Source organism: Triplophysa dalaica, chromosome 23, assembly GCF_015846415.1.
Source record: "Triplophysa dalaica isolate WHDGS20190420 chromosome 23, ASM1584641v1, whole genome shotgun sequence".
Taxonomy (NCBI): domain Eukaryota; kingdom Metazoa; phylum Chordata; class Actinopteri; order Cypriniformes; family Nemacheilidae; genus Triplophysa; species Triplophysa dalaica.
Genome location: NC_079564.1, coordinates 6865370 through 6890869, shown reverse-complemented (window position 1 = coordinate 6890869; position 25500 = coordinate 6865370). Strand labels below are relative to the sequence as shown.

Below are 25500 nucleotides of genomic sequence, written 5' to 3'. Positions count from 1 at the left end.
TCAAGGGCTTCATTGAAAAAACATTACCACTAGAGAGGATCAACAGATAAGATATTAGCACATATTGAAGTCAAAGTTTGCTTTATTTCCTGTTAGCGTTTTGCCCATTGTGTACCACAGACCTCATATTTGGATAGTTATCTCTAACTTAAGGCGGCTTTAAAAGCAAATATTTATGCCACCCGGACATAACGTTTGGCCAATACTGTATATACAGTATATTACTATACCCCACTGATATATTGCAGATATACAAAATACATGTGATATTTCTCAGGCGTAAACTCCAAAAGCAGAAGTCTCCATTTGCAAAAGTTGCCATCTAGGACAAATAACTGAGATATTACAAAAACTCGTGATTTTTCTTTCCTGTGAAAAAACACGAAGGAGCCACGAGCTTCAGTCTTGCAGCGTGCGCTTGTAAACCAAAGTCATTTTCTTGCAGCATAATTTCCTACACTCGTAATAATTACATCGCTCAGGAAGAACCTCTCGTATTTCTGGATAAAAACATGGAAATACGAGTCAAATGACTACAGTCGATTGATGGAATGTTGGAATGGATAGATAGGCATGATAGTCTGCTGAGTCAGTTCCTCTTTCTGTGCTGAAGAGGGAAAATGTCCTCACAGTCATACGGGGTCAATACCAGATCCATAAATGCCTTGTAGTGCACTTTGCGCACAGCCCGTTCGTGAAAGTAATCGACAAGAACCGATGGTCTCATGCTCCGCACAATTCCTTATTCCAGCAATTACTTCGTTGTCTTGTCTGATAGGGTTTGTTAACGAAACATTACATTCTTAAGGCTGCAGTGATTAATGACTAAAGTTCAAGTCATCCACAATGCCCTTTTTAAAACAGCATGGCAGCTTGTTAAAAGGTTTACGAAATATTGAAAGTCGTGGTAGGGAAAATATAACTTCATTGCAAGTAAACAAAACCACTCATATATTATTAAGAATTTTCTGTAAGGCTGCTTTGAAATAAGTATGGATAATAAATTAAATATTATAATCCAGATAATTGTACGTCCTATAAAGACATAAGACTATCGAATATTGTCGACATCAATAGGCCGTCTCACTCCCTCTATACATCTTATAAGTAGCGCAAACTATAATTTTTGCCAAGGGGCAAATTCATATTAATAAATATATATATATATATGTATACTATATATATGTGTATACAGTACCAGAGAAAAGTTTGGAAATGCTTAACTGAAATGTTTTAATGATATTAAACTACTCAAAGTGTTTGCTTAAAGGTGCAGTTTGTAGAAATCGCCGCTAGAGGGCGCACGATCAAAACAACAACAATCACGTAGCTTGATGACGCTGTGTAGAAGTGTGGAATAATGGGATATGTTGTCTTCAATCCACCCCTGATGGTACCGCTGATACATCAATCAGACGGGAACGAGAGATCATGTTAGCGGAAGAGGTAAAGTATTACGTTTTATAAATGTTGCTTTGATGAAATCATTTATTTACATTTACATTTATACATTTGGCAGATGCTTTTATCCGCTTTTTTTATCTGCTTTTTTACATTGCAATGTCCTATACATTTATACATAGGTATTTATACAACCCACAACCTTGAGTTGTTGACGCAATGCTCTTACCGCTGAGGTACAGGAAAGCTATAGCTGTATAATTTCATTATAATGAATGAGACCCGAGTAACGTAAGGTTTAAAATAAATTGTTAGTCATAGATGTTACAGTAATTGTCCAATTCGATGGTGTGATAACATTGCGCAGTTTTAAGAGTTAAAATACGTCAGTAAAGTCGGTAACAAAGGGTAACGCGGATATGACGCCATTGACAGGCGACTAAACGGCCCTGGCCCACTGTTTAGAAAGGCGATTTTCTCAGGGTTTTAAAGCAGTTGGAAACATTTGAGATATTGTATAAATAGATCAATTTATAAGAAACAGGGAAATTAGTTATTTAATTATTATTACAGAGAACTGTTATTTTACAGTTTGGCGCCCCAGCTGCCCGAAAATTTCTTTTTTTTTTTAAACAAGATTTCTTTTTTTACAGTTTATTGATGTTCGGTCAAAAACTATAAAATTATGAAACCAGATATATATATATATATATATATATATATATATGTTGTAATTTTGCAGACTGTTTCTTACATTCCCACTTCCTGCAGGAACAGTCCCCATAGAGAAACCTTTGGTTAAACACCTGGTTAAAGGGCACATTGGTAAATTTGAATCGCACAAACCCAGACATTCATGAATCACCAGTCCTAAGTCCTGAACGTACAACCTTTAGGTCACTAGCCCAGATCTGTATCCACTAAACTGCCTCAAATCCAACCATCACCAAGATGATGCATTGCATAGGGATGATGATTTATCCCGCTGAGCTCCGTAGATGACAGTCCGACCGCCCTGCGGTTCAACACACTAGCACATGAGCTGCATGAGAACTACAAAGCTAGATAGACAAAACTGTACTACAACTGCCGGCATGCCCATGTTACCTCAAGGGTCAAGGGTGGCACTCCAGTGGAATCTGCAATTTTAGAGAAAGAGCTGTGCTTTATGCTGCCCTCTGCATTTACTTTCCATCTTCTGAGCCAGATTCATCGGATCAACACTTCAAACTACAGCGCAGACACAGGATCAGAGAGATTTGTCATGCAAAAAAATGATCTCTTTTCTTTTCTGCACTCACCTTGGAGGATACATTTCTCTCTAGTTCCTGTGGGAACAGTCGCACGAGCTACAGTTTTACTGGGTTTGTGTGTTTCTGTGTCAGAGGTATCTAGTCTGCGATGAAAGAGAGGGAGTGAGAGGGAAAAAAGAAGACGGGGTATTCAAACTCTTTTATGTGACCCAATAAATAGAGGGATTATAGTTCTCTCGATTAGACAGAGCTTAATCTGCCTTTGCGTGTATACTATTCATCAGCGAGGATAGAGTCAAACCCAAAGAGCATAGCAGGGGGTGTTTGTGTGGGAATGGATGTGCAGTCAGGGGGTGACAGCTGGCTGTATTAAACAATAAAAATAAGGCAACATAAAGGACAGTTTCTCATATGTGCATAGCGGGGGGCCATAAGAAAGATATGTGGAGCTTGTGCTATTTGGCCAAACAGAATCACAAATGAGAAAAATGTGGAAAAATTTAGGCAGACTGTTGGCATCCCGTGTGCATTACATTTTATCGGACACATAATTTCCATAATTCTATTTGTGTCGTTTCAAAGCTTTGATGCCCATGCAACTATTCTGAAAAGTGGAAAATGGACAGTAAAATAGTAGATGACTTATTTTTTGTGTTCATATATACTATTATATTATATAGAAGATGAAAGTTTTTACTGGTACTTGAATTTATTAAATTGTTAAACGGCAATGTTACTCATGGACTCAGCATCATGAAATTTCCATTACATTTTATGAAAATGCATCAAATTATATTTCACTGAGGACATGTATTGTATTTAACTATAAAATGACATTATATTTACGTTTAATTATATTTTATTTACTGTATATATATACAGTATACACTAACGTTTGAACAAAATACAAGCAACAGAACATTTATAACCAATTTCTTTAATAATTAATATGATATTCCATTCCATTCCATTTTCTACCGCTTCTCCGAACTCGGGTCACAGGTAATATGATATTGTATTCCATAAAACATCTCAACATCTTGCGAAGTGATCTATATAAAAATGGGCAATATCTTTCCAAAATTAGGTCAAACTGACGTTTTCGCATTCAAACTGACTTAAAGAGACAGTTCCCCCCAAAAAAACATTCTGTCATCATTTACTCACCCTCTAGTTCTGTACAAATGTCTTAGTTCATGCAAGGAACGATATTTGGAATAATGCTTGAAACCAAACAGTTCTTGGTCACCATTGACTACTATAGGAAAAATGGATATAGTCAAAAGTGTCTTTTGCTTTCCAACTTTCTTCAAAATATCTTCCTCTGTTTTTTAACAGAACAAACACATTTATAAAGCAATTTGTCCTACTATGTTAGTAAATGGTTGCTAAGAACTGTTTGGCCACAAGCATTCTTCCAAATATCTTTCTCAGTGTTCATCAGAACAAAAAAAAATCTGATTTGAAACAACTTGAGGGTGAGTAAATAAAGAGAGAATGTTCAATTTGGGTGAACTGTCCCTTCTACCTCATGAGAGAATGTAAGTAAAAAGCACTTTTTCAAAAATCTGACTGCTGCAAAATTTTTCCATCAAAGTCCAGGAGATCTGAAGAGCCTGGGCATTTTTCTGTTTCCCTGCATGGACAACGCGCTGAGCAGGAGAGGAATACAATAGAAGCACATTGAGTTGAGTTAGGGGGTGTCAGTAGGGTACTTCAGGGTGGACGAGAGATAGAGACCAACAGTGGAGCTTAAGCACTGAACACAGCTGTTTAGGTGAGGCAGGCCTGACACAGTGGAGCGATTATGCATCTGCTGGTGGTGGTTTGCGATTATCTTTTTTTGTCATTCCACTCGCGTGAACGCTGGATTAATGCCGCTGATTGCTTCCCTCCCCGGCTTCTCTGCTGATACATTCTAGCAGCCGGTGGCACAGATTCTCTGTCTAAGCCCCCGACTCGCCCCTGAGCACCGGGGGCACCAACCTTCTTCTCTCACAAGGAAACTAATCTGAACTGATAAAATATCTACACTCGGCTAAATGGGAGTTCCACAACAGCATGCATGTTTTAAAATGCCTCCAGTTTCGGTTGAGCAATCCAGATGGTTTCCGAAGCTCTTTACAGACTATCAGAGACCAATCCTGACCTTTCCATCACCTCTCAGATAGAGGCATGGATGATATCTGTGCTCTCAGACTTACCTAAATGTGTTTACAACAGGAGTCCATTTAGTTATGTGTATCTAGAGCAGATCAACAATACTCGTAATGCACCCTACCTGGTGAATCTCAGCACTGGCCAGACATCTTTTCTCTTGTTTACACATACAGTACATTATTACGAAAAGAGCAAAAGAGCTCCAGAGTATTGAAAGTGCTGTAGCATTAGATATAGCAACATTAATCATTTCACATGTGCAAAAAGACATGTGGTCACATGTGAACGTGTTGTTTGGAAACGTGTGTTGTTAACACCCATGTGAAACTCGTGTTTTCGCATACGACAATGTGATCATTTTCTAGCTTGCATGTAACTCTGGTGATGATCAGAAGGTGAATCTGTATATTTAGGGAACTGACCCGTACATGTTCGTAGAAGCACGTTAAAAAAATGTTTCAGCCTTTTTCACTTTTGGGATATTTTTTTAATCTCACTATTGATATTCAAGCTACCTCCTGGGTCTTTCAAACAAGGCAATTCAATTTGAACATACACAAAGATCATTTCAAAGATACTTTTTAAATGATGTTAAAAGAGCCGCAGACAGGTAATTCAGTGATGCTCGGCTAAATGTCACTGAACAATGTTTCCTTTACAGGACTGGACTGAACAGTTGAGGTTGGACAGATATCTTACGAATCTGAACATAAAAGGCTTTCCTTTGAGACTCGGAGTCTGAGTTTATATTCTGACAATGTGATCATCGAGCATGGCTGGTTTTTGTCAGACTTATCCTATAAACAAGATCATCATAATCATAATCAAATCTTGTTAATACTGATTCATGCACAAATGAAGGTCTCACCGTTGTTTATGAAATATTATTGCAGACAGAATTTCATTTGGCAACTAATAATTCACTGTTATGAAGTATGACCTGAAGAAACCGTCACCTAATTTATCTCAAATTAAATGTTTTTCTGAAAAAATTAAGGCTAATAACAACAGCATGCTTATTCGCAGGCAATTTCACACAGCGGCTAACCACACAGTAATAATATACTGGGCTGTAATATTTATACTGTCTTTAAACACAAGCACCCATTCCCTACGCCGAAGCTGGAAAATTATTTGTAAATAAAGCGCAAGAAATAAGATGTTTATAAAACCCAAGCAAGTACGACATTAAAAAGCAATCTATCAAACGCGCTTTCCAAAGCCGTTCAGTGATATTTCAGTGAATTAGATGGAGCATTGAAAATAATGCCACTTGCCACCCCAGTGGCACTCTTAACAAGCCTCATTAACATAAAATACCTCTGGAGCACTACAGCTCCAATGAACAATATATGGCTTTATTATTTCGGCTGGATGAAAAAGAATATTGTGTAGGAAATGACTTGTAAATATGGAACAGAGCTGCTAAGCAACAAAAAGGGTGGAGTAAATCTGATCCCTGTTATCTAACAATGCAAGCCTGCCGAATCCCTGCTTCACCTAACTGACGTAACTTTGGTGATTTGATGTTGTCTTCTCTCATATCTGCTGGCTTTATTGTGCAAAACACAGGCTTCTGGTAAACAGTTGGAACACATAAAAATATCAGATTGAAAAGAAAATGTATACCTGATCATTAATTCTGAGATTCGAGAACAATCTTTTTTAGGTTTGTGCACTATTTCTACTGTAAAACAATCACACATTGCTGTAAGAAAATGTAATTAAAGAAATAAACTTCTAGTTTAAAAGTTGGGTTTGAAATAAAGTGAAAAACATGTAAATATACTTTATTCTGGCGCCTAAGTTTTTAGAACATTAGTTATTTTACGGGATGTTTTTACAATAAAAAGTGTGACACTGACAATAAATACAATTTTGAAATGTCTATGTAATTTCTATAATTAGTCTATCACACATACAAAAAGCAGCACTAAAGATAAATGTTACGTCTAGGCTTGCTTCAATCAAGCACATTATTTTGTTTAAAGGGGCGCGAATATGTATTTTTCTGTGTCTTTGGTTGTGTTATAAGTTGCCCATGCATGTCATAGACACGCAAAACTGCAAAAATGAATGTGTCGGAACACAACATGCATTCTATCTAAAGGTGAATGCTCACCTAGACCTGTTTGAAACGCCTCGTGTAACCACACCCTAACAAATCCACGTCAGCGCCTGGTATGATTATTGACCGCCCAAGACCGGCCACATGTATACGCAAGTAAGGTGGGCGTACCTGTCAATACAATTGCTTTGGAACATGATGTTCCAAATATGGTAAGAGGCGTTACATTTCCGTCACACGTTTGCAGTATTCGACCAATCACTATGCCCTGGTTAACCGGCCAATCATAGCACACCTCACTTTTCAGAGCGATGAGTTTTGTCAAAAATGTGCAAGTTTCGGAGAGGCGGTGCAAAGGGGACTAAACATGCAAGGTACGTGGAAATACATTTTTTAACCTTAAATCATGTATACACATTGCATTAAAATCTCAAACAAATGATAACACTCGCTTTAGCCTTGTCATGTGACCCCTTTAAAACAAACTAAAACAATCAATTTGGTCTTTACTCTTTCTGTGGAACGAAATTGTAAAGCAATACAAAGTCTGGTGATCTTGGCTGTCAAGATCAGTGAAAATTTCATTTAGTTTCACAAAAAAAAGGCATTAGGTTTGGATTTAAACCCAGGTCGCTCATGCTAAACAGATGAATGACACTGCTGTGGAGATATCCTAACCCTGTCAGAATGTCTGTATTGATTATGTACTTGTTTGCTCTGAATGAGAGGTGAGTGGCTGTTTCTAATGACTTGTTCCTCAATAAATCACTCCGGAAAATATTTGTACTCCGGTCTTGTGCGAACAACTGCCATAGCAACAGTTCACAAAGGTCCTTCGCGGGGCTGTGAGAGCACCGAGCACATCAGAGCGGGCTGTGTGCCTTTGAAGAGCAGGAGAGGGCAAGTCAGAACAGAGATTCAGAGCAAATACACACCTTCAGTGTGTACAAGAGCAGCTGGGTTTTTTATTTGCAATAATTCTCAACAAATAAAAATCCATTGTTAAGTAAAACATCATAACGGGAACACCAGTTATCAAATTAGTCCGAATATTTAGAAGAAAGAGTGTGAAAAAATCAGAAAAAAAAACCTTTTGTCTCTAAAATTACACGTGACTTCACATACTTTCTATGGATTATAGTCAGATGACGTCAAACTGATACTTTGCTTTATAAATCCTAATTTTAAATGTAACAGTTCTCAACACTGATTTCTATGGACTTCAATAACTGAATAAATATATATAATGGTCATATAAAAAGTCATGAAAATTAAGCCCTCTACTGTAGCTCATAAAAATCTAATTTGCAAATGTCAAATTGTTCAGTTATAAAAAAAAAGAGAAAAAAAGCTTTGTGTCTCTGACATGCGATTTGAAAAATATCTTTATGCAGCATGTGTTAATAGACTAGAACTTGGATGGGACTTGTTTGATACAACAGACTGGCATTTCCATGAATAATGACTCTGTTCCTCATAACAAAGCCATGGAACAACTTTATAGAGGACTTATTTCTAAAGACACATTTTGTTCATGCCCTGACTGAAGTGTTCTTCCCAAAAGCATTATTTCAAAACACCGTGGGAAAAAAATTGTTTTGGAGCGACATGATGGTGAGCACTGTAAATGACGATAGGATGTTTTCAGCAACATTTGTTTTGTATTGGCGTGAATCAAGAATTTCCAAAATATCACCTTAAACTAACTCTAAATGTCAATGTGTACAATGAACACCTCACCACATGCAATAATATAAGAACAGCTGTGCAAATAAAATATGAAGAAATACCACCATATGTAAATATTCCTAGTTTAATGTTTGCTCAGAGTGGGTGGAAGACGGTCATAAGGTGACCTGCTTTCATCCAAAATGTCTTTAACTTGCTGAATTGTTTGAGGTGAAACACAAAAGTACAAGCTTAGTGAGACGAGACGAAAAAAATGTCTATGAAAATTTTAGTCTTTTGGGAACGTGTTGGTTCAAACACACCAACACGCTAACACACAAAATATAATCTTACTACAGTCATTTTTCATAACATGAAGAATACCCAAATGGGAAAAAGAAAATTGCCTTCACATAGCCGTTTCTAGAGACATTACACAGTTAGAGTAAGCATCTCTTTTATATGAAAGTGTTCTACATGCAGAGTTACATACTGCAAAATCAATTATTACTCCAAGGTGCGAACGTATATTTCGTTGTAATGACTGCTTTAATATCTCACGGCTGCCGGAAGAAAGAACCGGTCTTACATGCTAATGCCATTGGATGTTAAAGTTACAAGGAGTATCAGTATGCCAGTCTGAGTCAATCAAATGGAAGGCGGCATCTATTGAGTCGTATTGATGAATAATGGATAGGAGTGAAGAGAAGCTTTAGGCCTGATCCACTCACGGTGGGGGGCTGGGAGAGGGGCACTGCAGGCCAAGTGTAGTAGCTCCCACACTTTCCACCCTCACTACATGAACCGCCACTGACAGCCGCACCAGGGATCATGCAAACTCTTTGACTATAGGAGGAATTGGTGGCAGGAGTCATTTTAATGAGAGAAGTCTCCCGGCAACAAACTGCTCAAAAGAGCCATGCCGTTCACTTCCAAGTTTCATATTTTTAGAGATTGCACAGTACTAGCCTGGAAGTTTAATTTAAGAGAGATCTAAGAGCTAGGCAGGTCTTATTGGAAGCACTGGGCCTTTACCAGCTGTGTATGAATGATGTAGGTTAAAGGATTTTGTCTGAAGATCTGTGGCTGATGTCACACACTTTCCCAAATTCGGTTCACCTTTTACACCTGTGAAGATGTTCCCATAAAGAAATGATTGTGACCTCATACAAATGTTAAAGAGATAGTTCACCCAAAAATGAAAATTCTGTCATCATTTGTTCACCCTCTTGTCATTTCAAACCTGTATGCAGGGATTGATTATGACTTTGATGTGGCCTGGGCATGGACGTTTCAAAGCCCCCTGGCATCACATATTTTACGACAACAGTTTTGCACTAATGCCGAAATACCCGGTTCGCACAGAACACTTTTTTGCGTCTAAGAACGCATGACACAGCGCTCAGGAATGGTTTGAAAAGGCAAAGCGCAAGCCGTGAGGGTCTCGTGGCACTCTTTTGATAACAGATATTGCCAACTTGTAAGCACAAGCTTAAGGCACTTGTCTCGCCTTCGGGGTCTTGTGATTGGTCCACTTCTGTGAAACTGACAATAATGAGTTGCCCTGTGTGTAAAAATTGAAATTATTTCCATTAACCATGGCGCTTATGTGAGAGATGATGCAATCAGTGCAAGACGCAAGCATAACAGTTAAACAAGTCCATCTAGAGCGTGTTTACATAGAAAAACTATTTAAAAGTAGTTCAGCAGAATAGAAAAACTTCTGTGTAAAGTCCACAAAAACAAATTAGTTCATTTATATTTGGAAGTCATACTAAAAATGCTTCTGACGTCTCCAACTCATATTACATGGGAATAGTCTTATTCCTTGCATAATTTACATTTCTGCATTAAGAAGACGAGCATCTAACAGTCCATGCATTACAAGTTAAACAATATCAATCACCAAAGCATTTACCGTTGTTAAATGCTTTGGTGATTGATATTGCTTAACCTAACTTATCTTAATAAAATCGTTGGTTTTAACTTAGCTGAAAAGTATCTTTTGTGATTTTCTCAGATAAATGCTTTCCCAGCGTAATCCAAATCCAGCGCGCTCACAAGACTGCATTCATTGGCCATTAAAGACAGCGAACTGAGAGGTCTTTGGCACATTTCTGTGGTTTTAAACTCGTTTTGTTATTACTTGCTTATTGTCTTCTACACATGAATTCTGCACGCTTATATTACACAGGGTTTTATACTTGCCTCTAGATGCCCCTTTTAAAAGCGCGGCAATGCTTTAGGATTATTTATTTGATTTATTCGCTACGGTTAATACTTCACAACTCCACAGTATTCAGCGCTATTTTATTGAGAAAAAATAATAATTTATAAATGAATACATATAACAAATTTGCCAGGGCCCCCTGCTGGTCTACGTCCCTGGACACATGCCCAGTAGGCCCGTGCGTTAATCTGTCTCTCCCTGTATGACTTTCTTTCTTCTGCAGAACACAGAAGAAGATGTTTTGAAGAATGTTGGTAAATGAACAAACGGCGGTACTCATTCACTTTCATTTTTTTTGTGTGCGCACTACAGAACTGAATGGGTAACGCTTAAATTATTTGTTATTCTTTGTTAATATTCATAATATTCATTCTTCAAATTTGCTGGGTTAATCTCAAAGCCAAGACCTGTTACATCAAAGTTGGAACCGAAGTTACCAAAAAAATCACCACTAGGCTAGCTCTAGTCTCAGTCTCTGACGTCACACCAACAATAAACATATGATGCATAAGGCACAGTTTCTGGAAACACTTCAGCAAGTTCGAAGTCGTCATCTGATTGGTTGACTTTCACAGGATTTCCGGGAGATGTGCGTGTCGTGTTCTTTAATGTTCTGATTGGAAACAACACGTCTGATCTAAAAAGTAAGGTGTCGTGTTTACAACAGTTGCAATAAGAATTCATCACGACCGACAAAATCCTTCATTATTAAAAGTATGCGAGGTTAACAGCTTAAATTGAAAATGTATTGATTAAAAATTTATTAAAAAATCATTGTTGTTGCTGTTAACTTTTGACATGTCCGTGAATGTACACCGGTCTGTTAATGCAGGGACATTTCCACGCCTCTAGACATGATGCGGTACAAAACGAAATGTGATTGGTTGCTTTACTTGTCAGTCATATGGCCTCTTGAGAAAGCGGCGAAAGTTCCCAGACCAGCATGATGGTCTGGCTATGCCAGACTAGGCTAACTCTTTATCTTGCACTACAGACGGTTGTCATTTCTCCACAAAAAAAAAATGTCTTTGGTCATGTCTTATCTTGCCTGTGGACCCGAGCCAGGACTGCTCCTGTTGCCCTGAAACGGAAAAAAATACATGATGCTACTCGATCTTATTGAGTTATGCTGGAGTGTTCTCTCTTCCCACTGTACTGAGGCCTGTTTTCTTTTTTTCTGAATCCCCCCCAAAAAATGCGACACTGTAAAAGGCAGTCATGTGACGACAATTCAAATACAGTACATCGTGGCACCATCTGTATGTGTCATACTCACACCCACCATGTTCCATTGGCTCTGAAATAACACCCGACAGGACTGAAACTCTTGATTAATGGTTAGTCCGGAAACAAGTCCATAAAAAAAGAGCAAAGGTTTTAACAAAATATTTAACTAGGTGTACAGCTGGGAAATGATGTTTTAGGCTACATTTATTTTAATCTCATTCTCTTTTCTAATTCAGAAGTCTGTTAATGAAGCATATTAACTTTGAAGGAATAGGAAAATTTAATTTCTGCCGACAACTTATTTCTCAATGCATTAGATGACAACGTTCAACTGTATATATACGCACCTCTGGAAGCTCTGATTCAGTTTAAGAAGATTTACCTGTAGGTAATATAACCAAACATAATTATGGGGGAAAGCCCCCGAGGCATAAAATAGATTGAAATGACAAAGTTTTACATATAATGGGATAAGGGGCTTGATTAATTTCCTCCCGAAAGGACTGTTCATTATTAGTTACCACATCCGGATTTCAAAGGGGTGGCATTTTAATTGTATTACCTTCCCTTTTAAGTTATTGATTAATAACAGAGTTGACCTCAGTGTTCAAACTAAACCTTCAGCATTATCAGTTCAGTGCAAACAAGCGTCTCTCTCTGGACATGAGCTTAAGCTGACATCAGTAAATTTACATAGCTGTAATCATCGAAATAAAATTAAGACGAATTATTACACTTCAAACTACAGACTGAACAATACACAGTCACCTTGAGCTTCACTGTCAATAAAGTACCTTTCACTCATACAGTCTTTACTGGAAAATTGCAAGAAAATTGCAGTTGAAAGCTGGGTAACCGATTTCCGAATTATGCTTTAGACAACTGAGTCGGGGCCGAGTACCAAAACAACCTTGTAGCCAATCAGCAGTAAGGTTCACAGTGCACAGGACTGACATTAGTTGAGCCGAGCGCTGACGAAAGCGAAAGATGGGGGCAGGGTTGTGTTTGTTTTGGTGATTTGAGCATCAACAACGGCTAAGGACACCCTGCCTTTAACTGATCAAGCGTGAACGGGACCTTTACGCTAAATCGGTTCTTCCAATTTTCCAGTAATAGAAGTAGTAACGTTACCGGCAAATTCCAGTAAGTGGCGATGTGTGAACAGCACATTTGTGTATTTACCATAAATTGACCAGAATGGCTTTACCAGTAATCTACCAGTATTGCTGTATGAAAGCGCCTTATGTTACACAAGACACTTTTCAATAGTGTATTAAACTATGTTTCAGTAACAACAAAGTCCCCTTGAAACGGTAGTTGCCTTCATGTTTACTTTCGTACTCTAACGCATTTGTGATTAGAAATTTTTTTCCCTGCGATGTGAATGTATAGAAACAGCCATTGAATTTTGAAATGGAACTTGGCGCAAACTGACAGGTGAAGGGGAGGAGTTAACAAATGCCCCGCCCAAGCCGTCTAACCTACGTCATTAAAGATGGATAGTAACTCCAGGAAGGAAGTGCATTTTCAGATTTTAACTGAAGATTATGAGGGCACGCGATTTTTAAAAATAGAAGTGCTCATTCGACGTGTGAGCAGCGCATGCCTGTGTTGCAGAAGCAGAGCTGAAACAGGAGCTAGCATTTTAGTGCCGAGTCTATGCACCATCCTTATACAGTATCTATGGCTCAGATCTGTTAACATGATTGGTTACAGGGTTATGATGTCATAAACAGAGGCAGTTTCAAACGGCATTTTCTAAACTGTATTTGGAAAGCTGCAGTTAAATCCTCTGTAATGGTTTAACATGATGAATTTGGTTTATACGGGGGGCACGGTGGATTAGTGGTTAGCACGTTCGCCTCACACCTCCAGGGTTGGGGGTTCGATTCCTGCTTCCGACTTGTGTGTGTGGAGTTTGCATGTTCTCCCCGTGCCTCGGGGGTTTCCTCCGGGTACTCCGGTTTCCTCCCCTGGTCCAAAGACATGCATGGTAGGTTGATTGGCATCTCTGGAAAAATTTGTCCGTAGGGTGTGAGTGCGTGAGTGAATGAATGAATGAGTGAGTGTGTGTGCCCTGCGATGGGTTGGCACTCCATCCAGGGTGTATCCTCCCTTGATCCCGATGACTCCTGAGATAGGCGCAGGCTCCCCGTGACCCGAGGTAGTTCGGATAAGCAGTAGAAAATGGAATGGAATGGAATTTGGTTTATCTTAAAGCGCTTTACAGAGGCATATAAACAAAATGAAACACTTGAATTTCACCACTGAGGGACTTTAACACAAATTTTGACTGAAACACAAAAAACACGCTTGCCTGAGGTGACTGTACCAACATTTGGCTGCACATCTACAGACATTGTCTTTTACCCTGCCTGTAGAACAACACATGTTAGATGTTGGTGTTGTTCGTCCCATCGCCCCATATCCTCTAATCACGATTTTAAAGTCGCATGAAAATGTATGCATATATTAACTAAGGACTTGAGTAAGTTTCTGCCTTGATATCTATGAATCAAAGTTGATTACATAGTCATAGGCGGCTTCATGCTCTACCATTAAAAGGAGCAGCAATATATAATTTCTACCAGGCTGGATGTGAGTCAGACCCACGCATGAGGTCCACATGTACCTGAGTTAAGTGTGTTAATTTATAGCTGTTTGCTAGTGAAGGGCAGAAATTCCCCCGAGGCTCTTGTTGAAGTGGGTAATGATGTATATGAGTAATAATGTACAACTCCTTGAACTCGGTCCATTGTGCGTTTCAATTAGTCGCGTGCAACTGATGGTCCTTACAGCAGCTTATTTTGCCTACAGATGCCCACTCAGACAAAAAGAGCTGCCTGAACGACATGTTACATGACCAAAAACGACAAAAAAAATGTATGCAAATGTGCAGAAGTTTCTACATCATACTGAAAAAGTATGTGTAGAATGAACAGTATAGCTGCTTGTACTGTATATAAGCTAAAAAGTATTCACAGCACATTTTGTTATGTTACAGCCTTGTTCCAAATGGATACATTTCATTATTTTCCTCACAATTCAACAATCAATACCCCATGATGACAACGTGAAAGAAGTTTGTTTTAAATCTTTGCCAATTAATTAAAAATAAAAAACGAAAAAAGCACATTTATTGTGCATGGGTTTTTGTGTCCTGCTCAATAGTTTTGTTAACGCTTCTCCAGCAAAGTGTAGATTTACTTATTTACTTATTTATTATACTATTATTATACTATTATTTGTCCACAGCAAAATCTTAACACTCATTCGCGGCGATGAAGGGTTTTTAAACCACGCTTTTGGATCAGACCTGGGAGGACGAGTAGATGGTGGGACAACTGTGTTGATGTCGCCAACTACTGGCGTGGCATGCGTAATACAGCATTTTAGTCATTTTTGCGGATCTGTTTAAACGCGGATTGTTTTGATAACGTTGTCGTGTGCACGTGAAACTTTTCAAAAATGCAAAAGAAAAACTTTTCCGTTTTTCATTGTGTAAACGTGGCCTAAAACCAGATGAAACCTGTGCGATAGCTGGAACTTGTGCCACGACTTGTCGGTAGTTAGCGAAGAACTAAAAAAAGTCAAAACGTTTGAACGAACAGCTAGAAAAGGCCTCAGAACTGGCCCTTCCAACATTTCTTATGCCTAACTAGAAGAGAAAATTACAATTATGTCTTACTCCACAACTCCAAGCGTCAAGGCCGGAACCTCACAACACTTAAGAGTAATATGCTTATAATCATCAAAGCGCTCAGTGGACACAAAACAGCTTGCCGAATGCAAATGATGCATCTTTATTATAATCTGGAGGTGTAGTGTTAATTATCAGGTCCTGAAAGGGCTTGGTATGGCTTTGCACTCGTAAACACGGCGCTCGTGAGCCTTCATCGACTGCTTGTTCAGTGCCGGGCAGGTTAGCAGGACATCCAGCAACTGCCAATAGAGCTATTGTCAGAGTTAAGGCCCTGGTCCCACGGTTAACTACACCCTACACACACACTCTGTCAGGCTACATGTAACACATGGCACTTTAGTAGCCCGCTAACAGCCTCTTCATCTCCCATTACGGCTCACAGCTCTAGCCAGCAGATGCTATTCACCAACGCACACTTCTCTAAAAATACATGGCGCTGACCGAGCAGAGCACTCGACCGGGATACATCAACAAGCATAAACAAGTCAAAGAGCTCTTTTTGAATTGTGGCTCCTCCGTGAGAAAAACAAGCGCTGTTTACTTGGCAAATTATTTTGCAGGCTAATGGGCAGTTAGCTCGTAAACAATATACAGCCTTGAGGGGAAGAAAAAATTCCTGCAGGAATCATCAAGTTTGTCCGTTTATGTAGCCATGATAAATGTAGAACTCTGATGCATGGTAACTTTAAGATTTACATTACATTTAGGCATTTGGCAGACACTTTTATCCAAAGCGACTTACATTGCTTTATCCTATACATTTTACATAGGTATACGCAATGCTCTTACTACTGAGCAACAGGAAAGCTTTCCTGTATAGCTTGTTACACTTTCAGACACGCTGAGTGCAGTAAATCTAGGTGTAAAGCAGGGCTGCACGATATTGCACATCACTGGAGTTTTGGTTCCTCGCCACTTTTTGCTTACTTACGCGAGACTGCTTACATTGGGCTGACTGTTTTGTAAATTCTGTCAATGTTGCTTTTATTATAATGAAATGATCCAACTGGAATATTAAAGACTACACTACTTCGGTTTTTCTTATACTGTATCTGCAATTTTGCAAGTTACACTGTTGTTTACGGTATTATTGCAATTTTTTTAAATATATTACACAAATTACAAACTTTTGCAAACTTGGAGTATTATTGAAGTATTGCAATGTGACACTATGCAATACAATAATACTTCAAGTTTGCAAAATCAATTTGAAATATATCAAAACATTTAAAGAAGGAAAATTAGATAACGCACACATTCTTTCTTCCACATATGCATACATGCATGGTCACTAACATTAAGTGCCACAAAACATTTGCAATTTTTCAATCATTTTGAAATTTGAGCTGCCCTTACTTTTAAACCCAAGGAAATGTTTTAAACAAATAAACATCAAAATTTAAGGTTGAAAGGTTTGAAAGATCACAAGTTTTAACTGCATGTAACCGGTTTCTTTCCAGCAGCAGCCACTTGCAGCTGACATCTATAGGGGAACATCATTTCCTGGTTTACCTGAGAGGCATTGGTGGCTAAGGTCCATTGACATTCAACGTGCAGGAGGGGAGAGTGCACAGACTGACATTAGAGGCAAAAAAATAGAAGAGTTCTGATACACAAGAACCCGTGACTCTGCTTAGAGATGCAATCTGCAGAAGCATATAGGGGCGATATCTTTCCGCGACCACACGTCTGAGCCAGTCCACTGCACTTCAGGTTTATTATAGGGACCACAATGGAAGAGGGAGGGGGAGTGACCCTGTCACAGCCAATCATAGGAAGTGACAGTACCTCTTCGACACATACAGGCAGCACTTTTGTTTTATTATGCCCTGCTCACTTTGATTTGTGTAGAGAGGGTGCTTGAAGAAGCTGGCCTGTATACTGGCACCAACATTCAACCGGAGAAGCCCAACTCTCTGCATTAGTAATCATGCCATAGATTATGTGATGAGCCCCAGGAGAAACGACAAAATAGACGGAGAGATAAAATTGGGTGCCATTTGTCAGATGTTTGACATGCGCTACTGAGAATTAGCAACAGATTCAGACATGAAAGTGTCGGTGAATATCAGAGAGCAAAAACGGACTCGAATTTGCTGAGAAGATTAGAAGCATTTCTGCAGGGAAATCAATATCAAAAAATCATTCCAATCAAATATTTAAAAGAACAGAAAGAACAAAATAGCCTATCTGGCATTAATTTGATCCCGTCATTGGTACATCCAGGCCACGTTTACAAAATGAAGCGAATTGGTTGTGCCCTCAAAGAACGAAAGTTTCCCTTTGATGAAAAATTCAATTACAAATAAGCTGTGATAAGAGGAAATTTGATTTCGTTTTTGATTCAATTAGATCTCATGTCTTGCGCTCTAGGAGCTTAGTTGAGCATTCTGTAAAACTGCAAGACTTTAAAAAGTTGTCACTTACAAATCTGACATAAGAATGTAAGATACATTTAAGATGCATTTATGTGCTCATCTTAATTTTATTTCCTGAATTCACACCATTTTATTTATTTCATTTACCAAGTCAAAATGTACACTGTGAGTTTAGAGAAGACATTTCTGTAGCAGCGGTACACTAAAAAACTAAGCCTATGTTAAAAAAATATCCTCACCATTGTACACATTTGTTGTCTTATTTCAGACATTACTAGTTTTAGTTTGTGCTAAAAGTTAAAAGTTGTGCACTGTTTCCCGCTGTTGGAATGAAATGCCAATCTTAGCATCTGAATTCTTGGCTACTTTCGAAAAATATATATTCACCTGTTGTTTAAAATAGGCCTCTTTTCAGAGACTTTTCATTACCACTCCCATCCATTTTAATAGGCTAGAATATCAAAATATATGCACAAATATATATAATATGTAGATATATAACAAAACACATGGAACTTTCGTCAGAAGAGACCACTAATTCTAAAAGGTAAAAAATAGCAAAAGCTGCTTTTGGAAACCAGATGGCGCAGTAATAACATATACCAGCAGGGGCTCACTAACCAGCCAAACCTTGAGTATAATCAAAAAAGACTAGAAATGCAAATAATGGTTAATCATGTGCCTGTGCATAAAAATTAGGAAAATGGTTTAATCCAGGCTTTAGGACTGTAAAGCTTGACAAGATTTTAAATGTTTGGTTTCGATGATATACAGGCCTTGGCTGAATGCTCATACACAATGACATGAATAATCTCCAGCTGAACACTCAGATTATTATTGTGGAAATGAGCCTGCATATTTCCCAGAGGTATACAAATGTGTTTCCTGACTCAAAGAAGCTATAGCATGACAAATTCAACACTATAAGGAGGCAACTGTTCAGAAAGCCTCTCTCTCGGTTAGTTTTCTGTAAACACACACACATACTCTCATCCCTCATACTCCCTGAGATTTGCTCCAATTCCCATCATCAACATTTCTGACCACAGTAATCCAGGGGAATTATTAGAGAGCAGACCATAAAAGCCTGGTTGAAACGTTGTAGTGGATGCTGTGATGTGTATGGTGAATTCAGCTAAAGCGAACAGCACTTTCTGCGATGGATTTGACCTGCATGCCTGTAGCGGAATAAATCCTGCAGAAATAATAGCCAGACAGCACAAAAGGTGCGTGGTCATGCCCTGCCTGTGGCTCTGAACCATTCCAACTCACATGCAGTAAAAAAAAATGTTTTACCATAATTCTAGCAGCAAAAGCCTTAAAACAGCTGTCAATTTTTGCTAGATAAACATTTCGTCGTATCTGTGAGCCTGCCTGAGAAACTCAGCTAAAAGTACAAATCCACACATAAATTTAGATTGAAACCAATGTTAGGAAGCCAACATCCAGTACTTGTAGTGAATAAAATCATTACTTAAGTATTACAATTGAAAGTTTGTACTGTTCTGTATCGATAAGTTATCATTTTTTGTGATAAACACACATCACCCATTTCTGTTGTTTTTCAATGCTCAAAATCTCTAAGACTTAAAGGGATAATTCATGTCCTTCATATGTGTGCATTTTTTATATGTAAAATGTATATAAACAAGACATTAAAATATCATGTTATACTATAGTACATGTACAATGTATGTATTCATACAGCACAATATACAAATCTCTAGACTGGTCAGAACTAATGAGATTACATTGCTATGGTACATACGTCACCTGGCAAATGTTTACAATTGCCTTTTTTGGCCAAAAGGAAGTCATTTTTGTACTTAAACGTATAGTTGTCTTCACAGATTACACTCAGATAGACGAATTTAAATGTGACAAAATAACAAGCCTCACAATTAAGATTCTTTTTCTAAGGAAACTTTCACCTTTAAGGGAATAAATTTGCCAAAGAAGGGAAGAAGATCATGAATAAATCATGCAGACCATGATCTAGCTGCATCTATTTGTACATCTAGTGGTAAGGTTATTAAAATGTTGTTGGGTGAGATTCCAATAAATAATATATCACATATGCAACATCCATCTAATCATTACAACTGTGTGTGTTTCTAACAAACCTAAAACAATCTTTGAGTTAAAGCACTTAAAATAGTAACAACTCATCAGTTGTTTTATTCAAACAAAAATATAGATACTGAAATAAATAATGCATTTGTTTCTAACAAATGGTGACTGGTTCCATTTTTAATTTTGGTGGTGGATGTACTTTGTATGACCATCAGTGGAGAAGTGCTTTCTCTTTATTACTTCCCTGCTTTAAAAGAGACCGCAGCGAGAGCACTCAAAGTACAGCGGCCGCTGTGCTATTAGATGAAAAGCTCACTTTTGTGTCTCCAGTCTATAGTCATAACAGTGTCTCCCCTGCCTGGAGGAAAGAGAGAGAAATCGTGTGCATGTATGTCTGCGTGTGTTCGGATACTTGTATATGTGTGGGTGTAAGGCAGAGAGAGAAAAAATATTATGTGTGTTTTAACAAGAGACAGTCAGACAGAGAATAAGAGGAAAATGGAGCGGAGCAAGAATTGAATATGTGTCATTCAACATAGGCTTGAAAGTATTTTTGTCTTTGGCATTCAGACACAGCTTGGGACTGGTAAAGGAAATATTTTACATGTCAAATGCTTATGGAAAATGTATGTGGGTCTATAGTAGAGGTCTTTAACACAGTACTTATGGTGGTACTAAAGGGTGTCTGCCAATTATTGTTTAGGGGTCAAATAAAAAATATTTGTTAAATCTTAAAGGGTTAATTCACTGAAAAATGAAAATTCTGTCATCATTTACTCACCTGACTTTCATCTGCTGAACATAAAAGAAGATATTTTGAAGAATGACAATGACAGTACCGATTCACTTCAATTGTACGGACACAAACCAATGCAAGTTGATTGAAAAAAACATTCTTCAAAATATGCAGGTTTAAAAATTACAAAAGGATGAGGAAATTATGACAGAACTTTCATTTTTGGGTGAACTAAGATTTTAATTTTTAATTTTTATTTCACACGTTAGAATGCAAATTCTATTTAAAATCATATATTCTGATAGGGAACAAGGTCTCTCAAAATGCAAAATACATTCATCCATCAACTAAGATTCTCCCATTAGCATCACAGTCCCAAAAATCCGAACAATGAATCAAACATCCAGATAAATAACAATGCAAACACAAAATGAAAGCACCAGTTTAATTCAGCTGATAGCAGCAACAGCAGATACAGAGAGACAAGTGGGTAGTTGATACCCAATGACATGACATACGGTTACCTTTCGTTGGGGACATTAATCAAAGAGAACTAATTCAAGCCATGCCTTAACCGTTCAGTAAACCGCCTCACGTATGCCAACATCTCCGATCATTCTTTTATAGCACAATTGTTGTAAACAGCACTTACTGCATTTGTTTTATGTCAAAGAGCAGTATTTACAGCAACCAAACAAACATACCATTTCCTAAAGAGGATGTAAAAAGGTCAGTTTGACCTTCTGGTCCTGTGCAGAAACTTGTGTCGATTATTAAAAGACAAACGGACTGGCGAGACCGCTCTTCCTGCTCAAATCCATTTCAAAACCAAAAGGGTACATTTTAGGAAGATTTGAAATCTCTGCACCTCTGCTAAGACAAATGTTGTCATTACAGCTCAGCGCTGCATTCAGGTTGTTGTGTGGGTTCCCCTTATACCCAATTTACTTACAGAAATTAAGTGAATTAATCTTTCAGGAACAACCTGAGCAGAACTACATCCACAATCATTTGTTTTTAAGTGGAAAAGCAGTGGTCATCGTTAAAACAAAGACTCCTTCACATTGAATTTATTACTCATTCGTATTTCTGGACAACAATTGATACATTTACAGAACATCTAAGCATCCACACTAGCAACTAATGTGTTTTGTAAGGACAAGCAAATTGGCTTGAACTCAGGTGACCACACATTTCGTCCTGAGACAGCGCTCTTGTTTTCCACGGGGTGTGCTATACTTAACCAGACGAGTGGGTTTCATTTCAATGTTTTCCCACTGTTGCACTGCACAGTGGTGGTCTACATCTTAATTGCTATGCTTCTTGCAAATCCTTCGAGTCTATCGAACAAATAATAGAGCTATTTTGTTGATTATGAATAACAATAGTCTTTAGTTCCAAGTAATTGCTGCTTAATTATGGAACAGAAGTGTTGCAGCAAAATGCGGCGTAAAAGCATTTCTTGATGTGATTTTAAACTTGCTTCTGGAAAATAAAAGTAAATAGTCTGTCAAAGAATAAGATTTTGCCAAGTCCGTGTATTTAAAATAGGCATTTTAACACTTTTTTATTGCTGTTACAATACCATTTTCCTATGTGCCGTCCCTAATCCCTTGGCAGCTTCTAATAAGCGTCTACACTGAAGAAAATCCACAATGGCATGCTCACATTCAACTAAAATAACTGAACTCCTGATCAGGTCATTGAGCTGTCACTTCGACTATCTATGCCTGCTACTGAGACAACAAGCCTCGCTGGTCATGTGGAGGATATGATCAAGAAAATTGCATGAATATCTTTCATTGTCAAGACTAATTATAACACAAAGAATGTGATTTTGGACTTTAAGAACACAGTACTGAAACTTTATATGCTGATGTTGTTAAAATAAAGAATTGACGACTTCTAACCTCATGTCTCTGCAATTCTCTCTAACCCGAACAAATCTACTTTTTCTTTTTAATCAGACTCCTGAGAACTTTAAGGAAATGGATGTTTATATCAAATGCTCCAGTGGCTAACAAAGAGAGTAAGAGATTTGAAAACCTCCGCAACTCAATTAACATTCACAAACTTTATCTCAAAGCTCCATCCATCTGTCAGAGAATTAACAACTTAGCTATCTTAACAGCTCCGGTTCTCTCCCACATACAGTCACGGGGCTGAAAATTGTCCATAGGTGAACAATCTGTTGATTAATTGTTGGTCTGCACTTTTGGCCACTTTTCTTCAAGTGGGTTTTGGCTGCTTCTAATTTTGGTCCATTAAATAAGTGACTATTCCAGGCTTCTAATCGTATTATTCCTGGCCACCTGTAATCTGGCAAGTGCAATAACACTGTTCACCCGTTTGCATGTCTGTATTAATAATTTGTGTTTAAACGTGCGCTACAATCAATATTGATTAAATTACTCATTCGTAACTTTTCTCACTATGGGAAAATTTTGACTATGTCGTGCTTTGGGTTTGGATGCAGCACAAACATGGATTTCATATTATAAGACCTTTCATCTAATTATTTATAAGAACCAATCCCACCTTGACTGTATTGATTTTGAGCAAACTCTCTGCAAGGCAATTAGCAAAGTAATTAACTATTAAATGTGCTCTAGGCTGTTTAAAAAAATCCTTGATTTTTCAAAAATAATGTTCATTAAATGTATTTATCTTTAAAAAAGTTTTTTGTTGAGAATCAAGCTGACAGTAAACTGGTCACCTATAAATTACAGTAGATTTTTTAAAATAACTAAACACTTAATATTTAAAGTTTTATGACAGCTTAAGGTGCCATAATTTATGATCAAAACTGTCAACCAAAGTATGACGTCATCATGTTCATGTGTGATTCTGCTTTCACTGCTGGAATTTAAAATGTTTCATATAAGATGTGAAATAGTTGGAATTTTGTGAATCAGCCCTTAAATTGGCGCCACAAAACCACTTTCACAGTTATCCTTTCACAGCTAAAACCAATCTGTTCCGCAGATAAAGAACGCTGTTTAGCCTATGTAATCTTTACATGAGGCAGAGAGCCACCTGTTTAAGACTTCAACGTAACGTGTAAAGCGTCGATTGTTACGCGTAGCTCTGCAGAAGAGCCGGCGGCTGCGTTTCAGCTTTCTCAACAGACCATCCATAAAAGCGCAAGCTCCAAAAATTTCCGAGGTGCTCCAATACTGCCAGATTCCACGTAAAACGTCAAAAATTCCTTCCAAGTTATCTGCAATTTATTTCGGTTTTGGTGCATCAAAAAAGCATTTGGATTGTGTCTGTGTTGAAATGTCATGTACAGTACACCGCCTAAATAGTTGTGTCATCATCTCAAATTGTTACCACGGTTAGTCGTGTTGTTAAACCAATACAGTAGCGATGCATTAAACACAACCTTTATGCAACTTCAATTAAAGCCAAGTCTTTGAAAGAGACAATTCTCGAGTACATTCCGCTCGAGTTGCGCACACCAGCGTGTCCGCTCCGCTGCCGTGGCATTCCGGCTCTCTTAATGCACTAACACAACAAAACAGACACGTAACGCTGCACAGTTTCATCTACAACTTACGGGATGATGGAAAAGCAGCCTGAGAGATGCTGATGTGGCCAAAAATCCACAGCAAGAGCTTCAATCCAGTCCCGGCGGGTGGCTGCATCTTCAAGTAAATCGCGCTGCTGAGATGTAAGCGGAGACGCGCGCGTCTTGACAGTTACTTTTCCTCCTCGTGCCACAGCCAGCGAGCGCTGCGCTGTCCGGAAGAGCGGATCCAAAGAGCGAAGCCTCTGAATCAGGGAGACGCCGCACTAACCAATTGCGCTTGTCAGCAGTGTTGATATACACTATGTTAGAGCAACAATCGGTCTCTCAAGCAACAAAACAAAAAGGACTTTAACGCAGTATTTCAAGCCATTTCGTTGCGTGGAGCGAAGCGAGCCGCGTTGTAAGTAACGGATGTTTAGCGGAGGTCGCTGTCCAGGTGCTGAAGTTTCTACATACAGCGCTCGCATGTCCCACAGTCTTGAGCATATAAATAGAGAAACCCCCGTCTTTGCGTTGGTACATTCCACGAAACAGCGGAGCAACCCTCGCGGGACAGGGGTGCATTGCTTTGAGCGCCTTCTTATGGGCAGCAGAGAATAGATAACACTTTGAATAAGAGCTCTTTTCATTTAACTAAAAAAGTTTTTTTGGGGAAAAACTAATAATTGATAGGATTTCGATAAGGGAGTTCACTGAAATTACAAGGGTGAGCATGCACGATGTTTTAGAATAACTATTAAAGTTATTTAAAAAATAGCTAAAATGTGTTGATAACCCTACTAGGCTTTTTAATAACATGTTCTCATCACAGTCATGACTGAGGCAGCATGCCCCAAATGTGTGTTCAATAAAAAAATTGTGGTAAGTAAAAAATTTTTTTTTTTATAACCAGTATTGTAACAAATCTGCAAGAACGTGATATAAGAAAACGTATAAAAAACGTTCACCTACATAATTTTCGCAGGACTTAGAAGTGTGACAGCTAACCCTGTTCTTACAGTACTATACCAGAGTACTAAATTGCTCATTGTAAATTCATGTAACTGATGATGGTTATCTCAAGCACTTTAC

General features: G+C 38.3%; 1 protein-coding gene across 1 annotated transcript in view; it reads right to left on the bottom strand.

The window, feature by feature from the left end:
• The window catches only part of cntnap2a (contactin associated protein 2a), a 228974-nt gene extending 204326 nt beyond the window's left edge, over positions 1-24648 (bottom strand). Inside the window, exon 1 of the mRNA XM_056737624.1 lies at positions 24457-24648. Within this exon, the coding sequence (XP_056593602.1) occupies positions 24457-24544 (88 nt within the window). The 5' untranslated portion in view covers positions 24545-24648. The remainder of the gene's footprint in view (positions 1-24456) is intronic.
• Between the last annotated feature and the right edge of the window lie 852 nt (positions 24649-25500).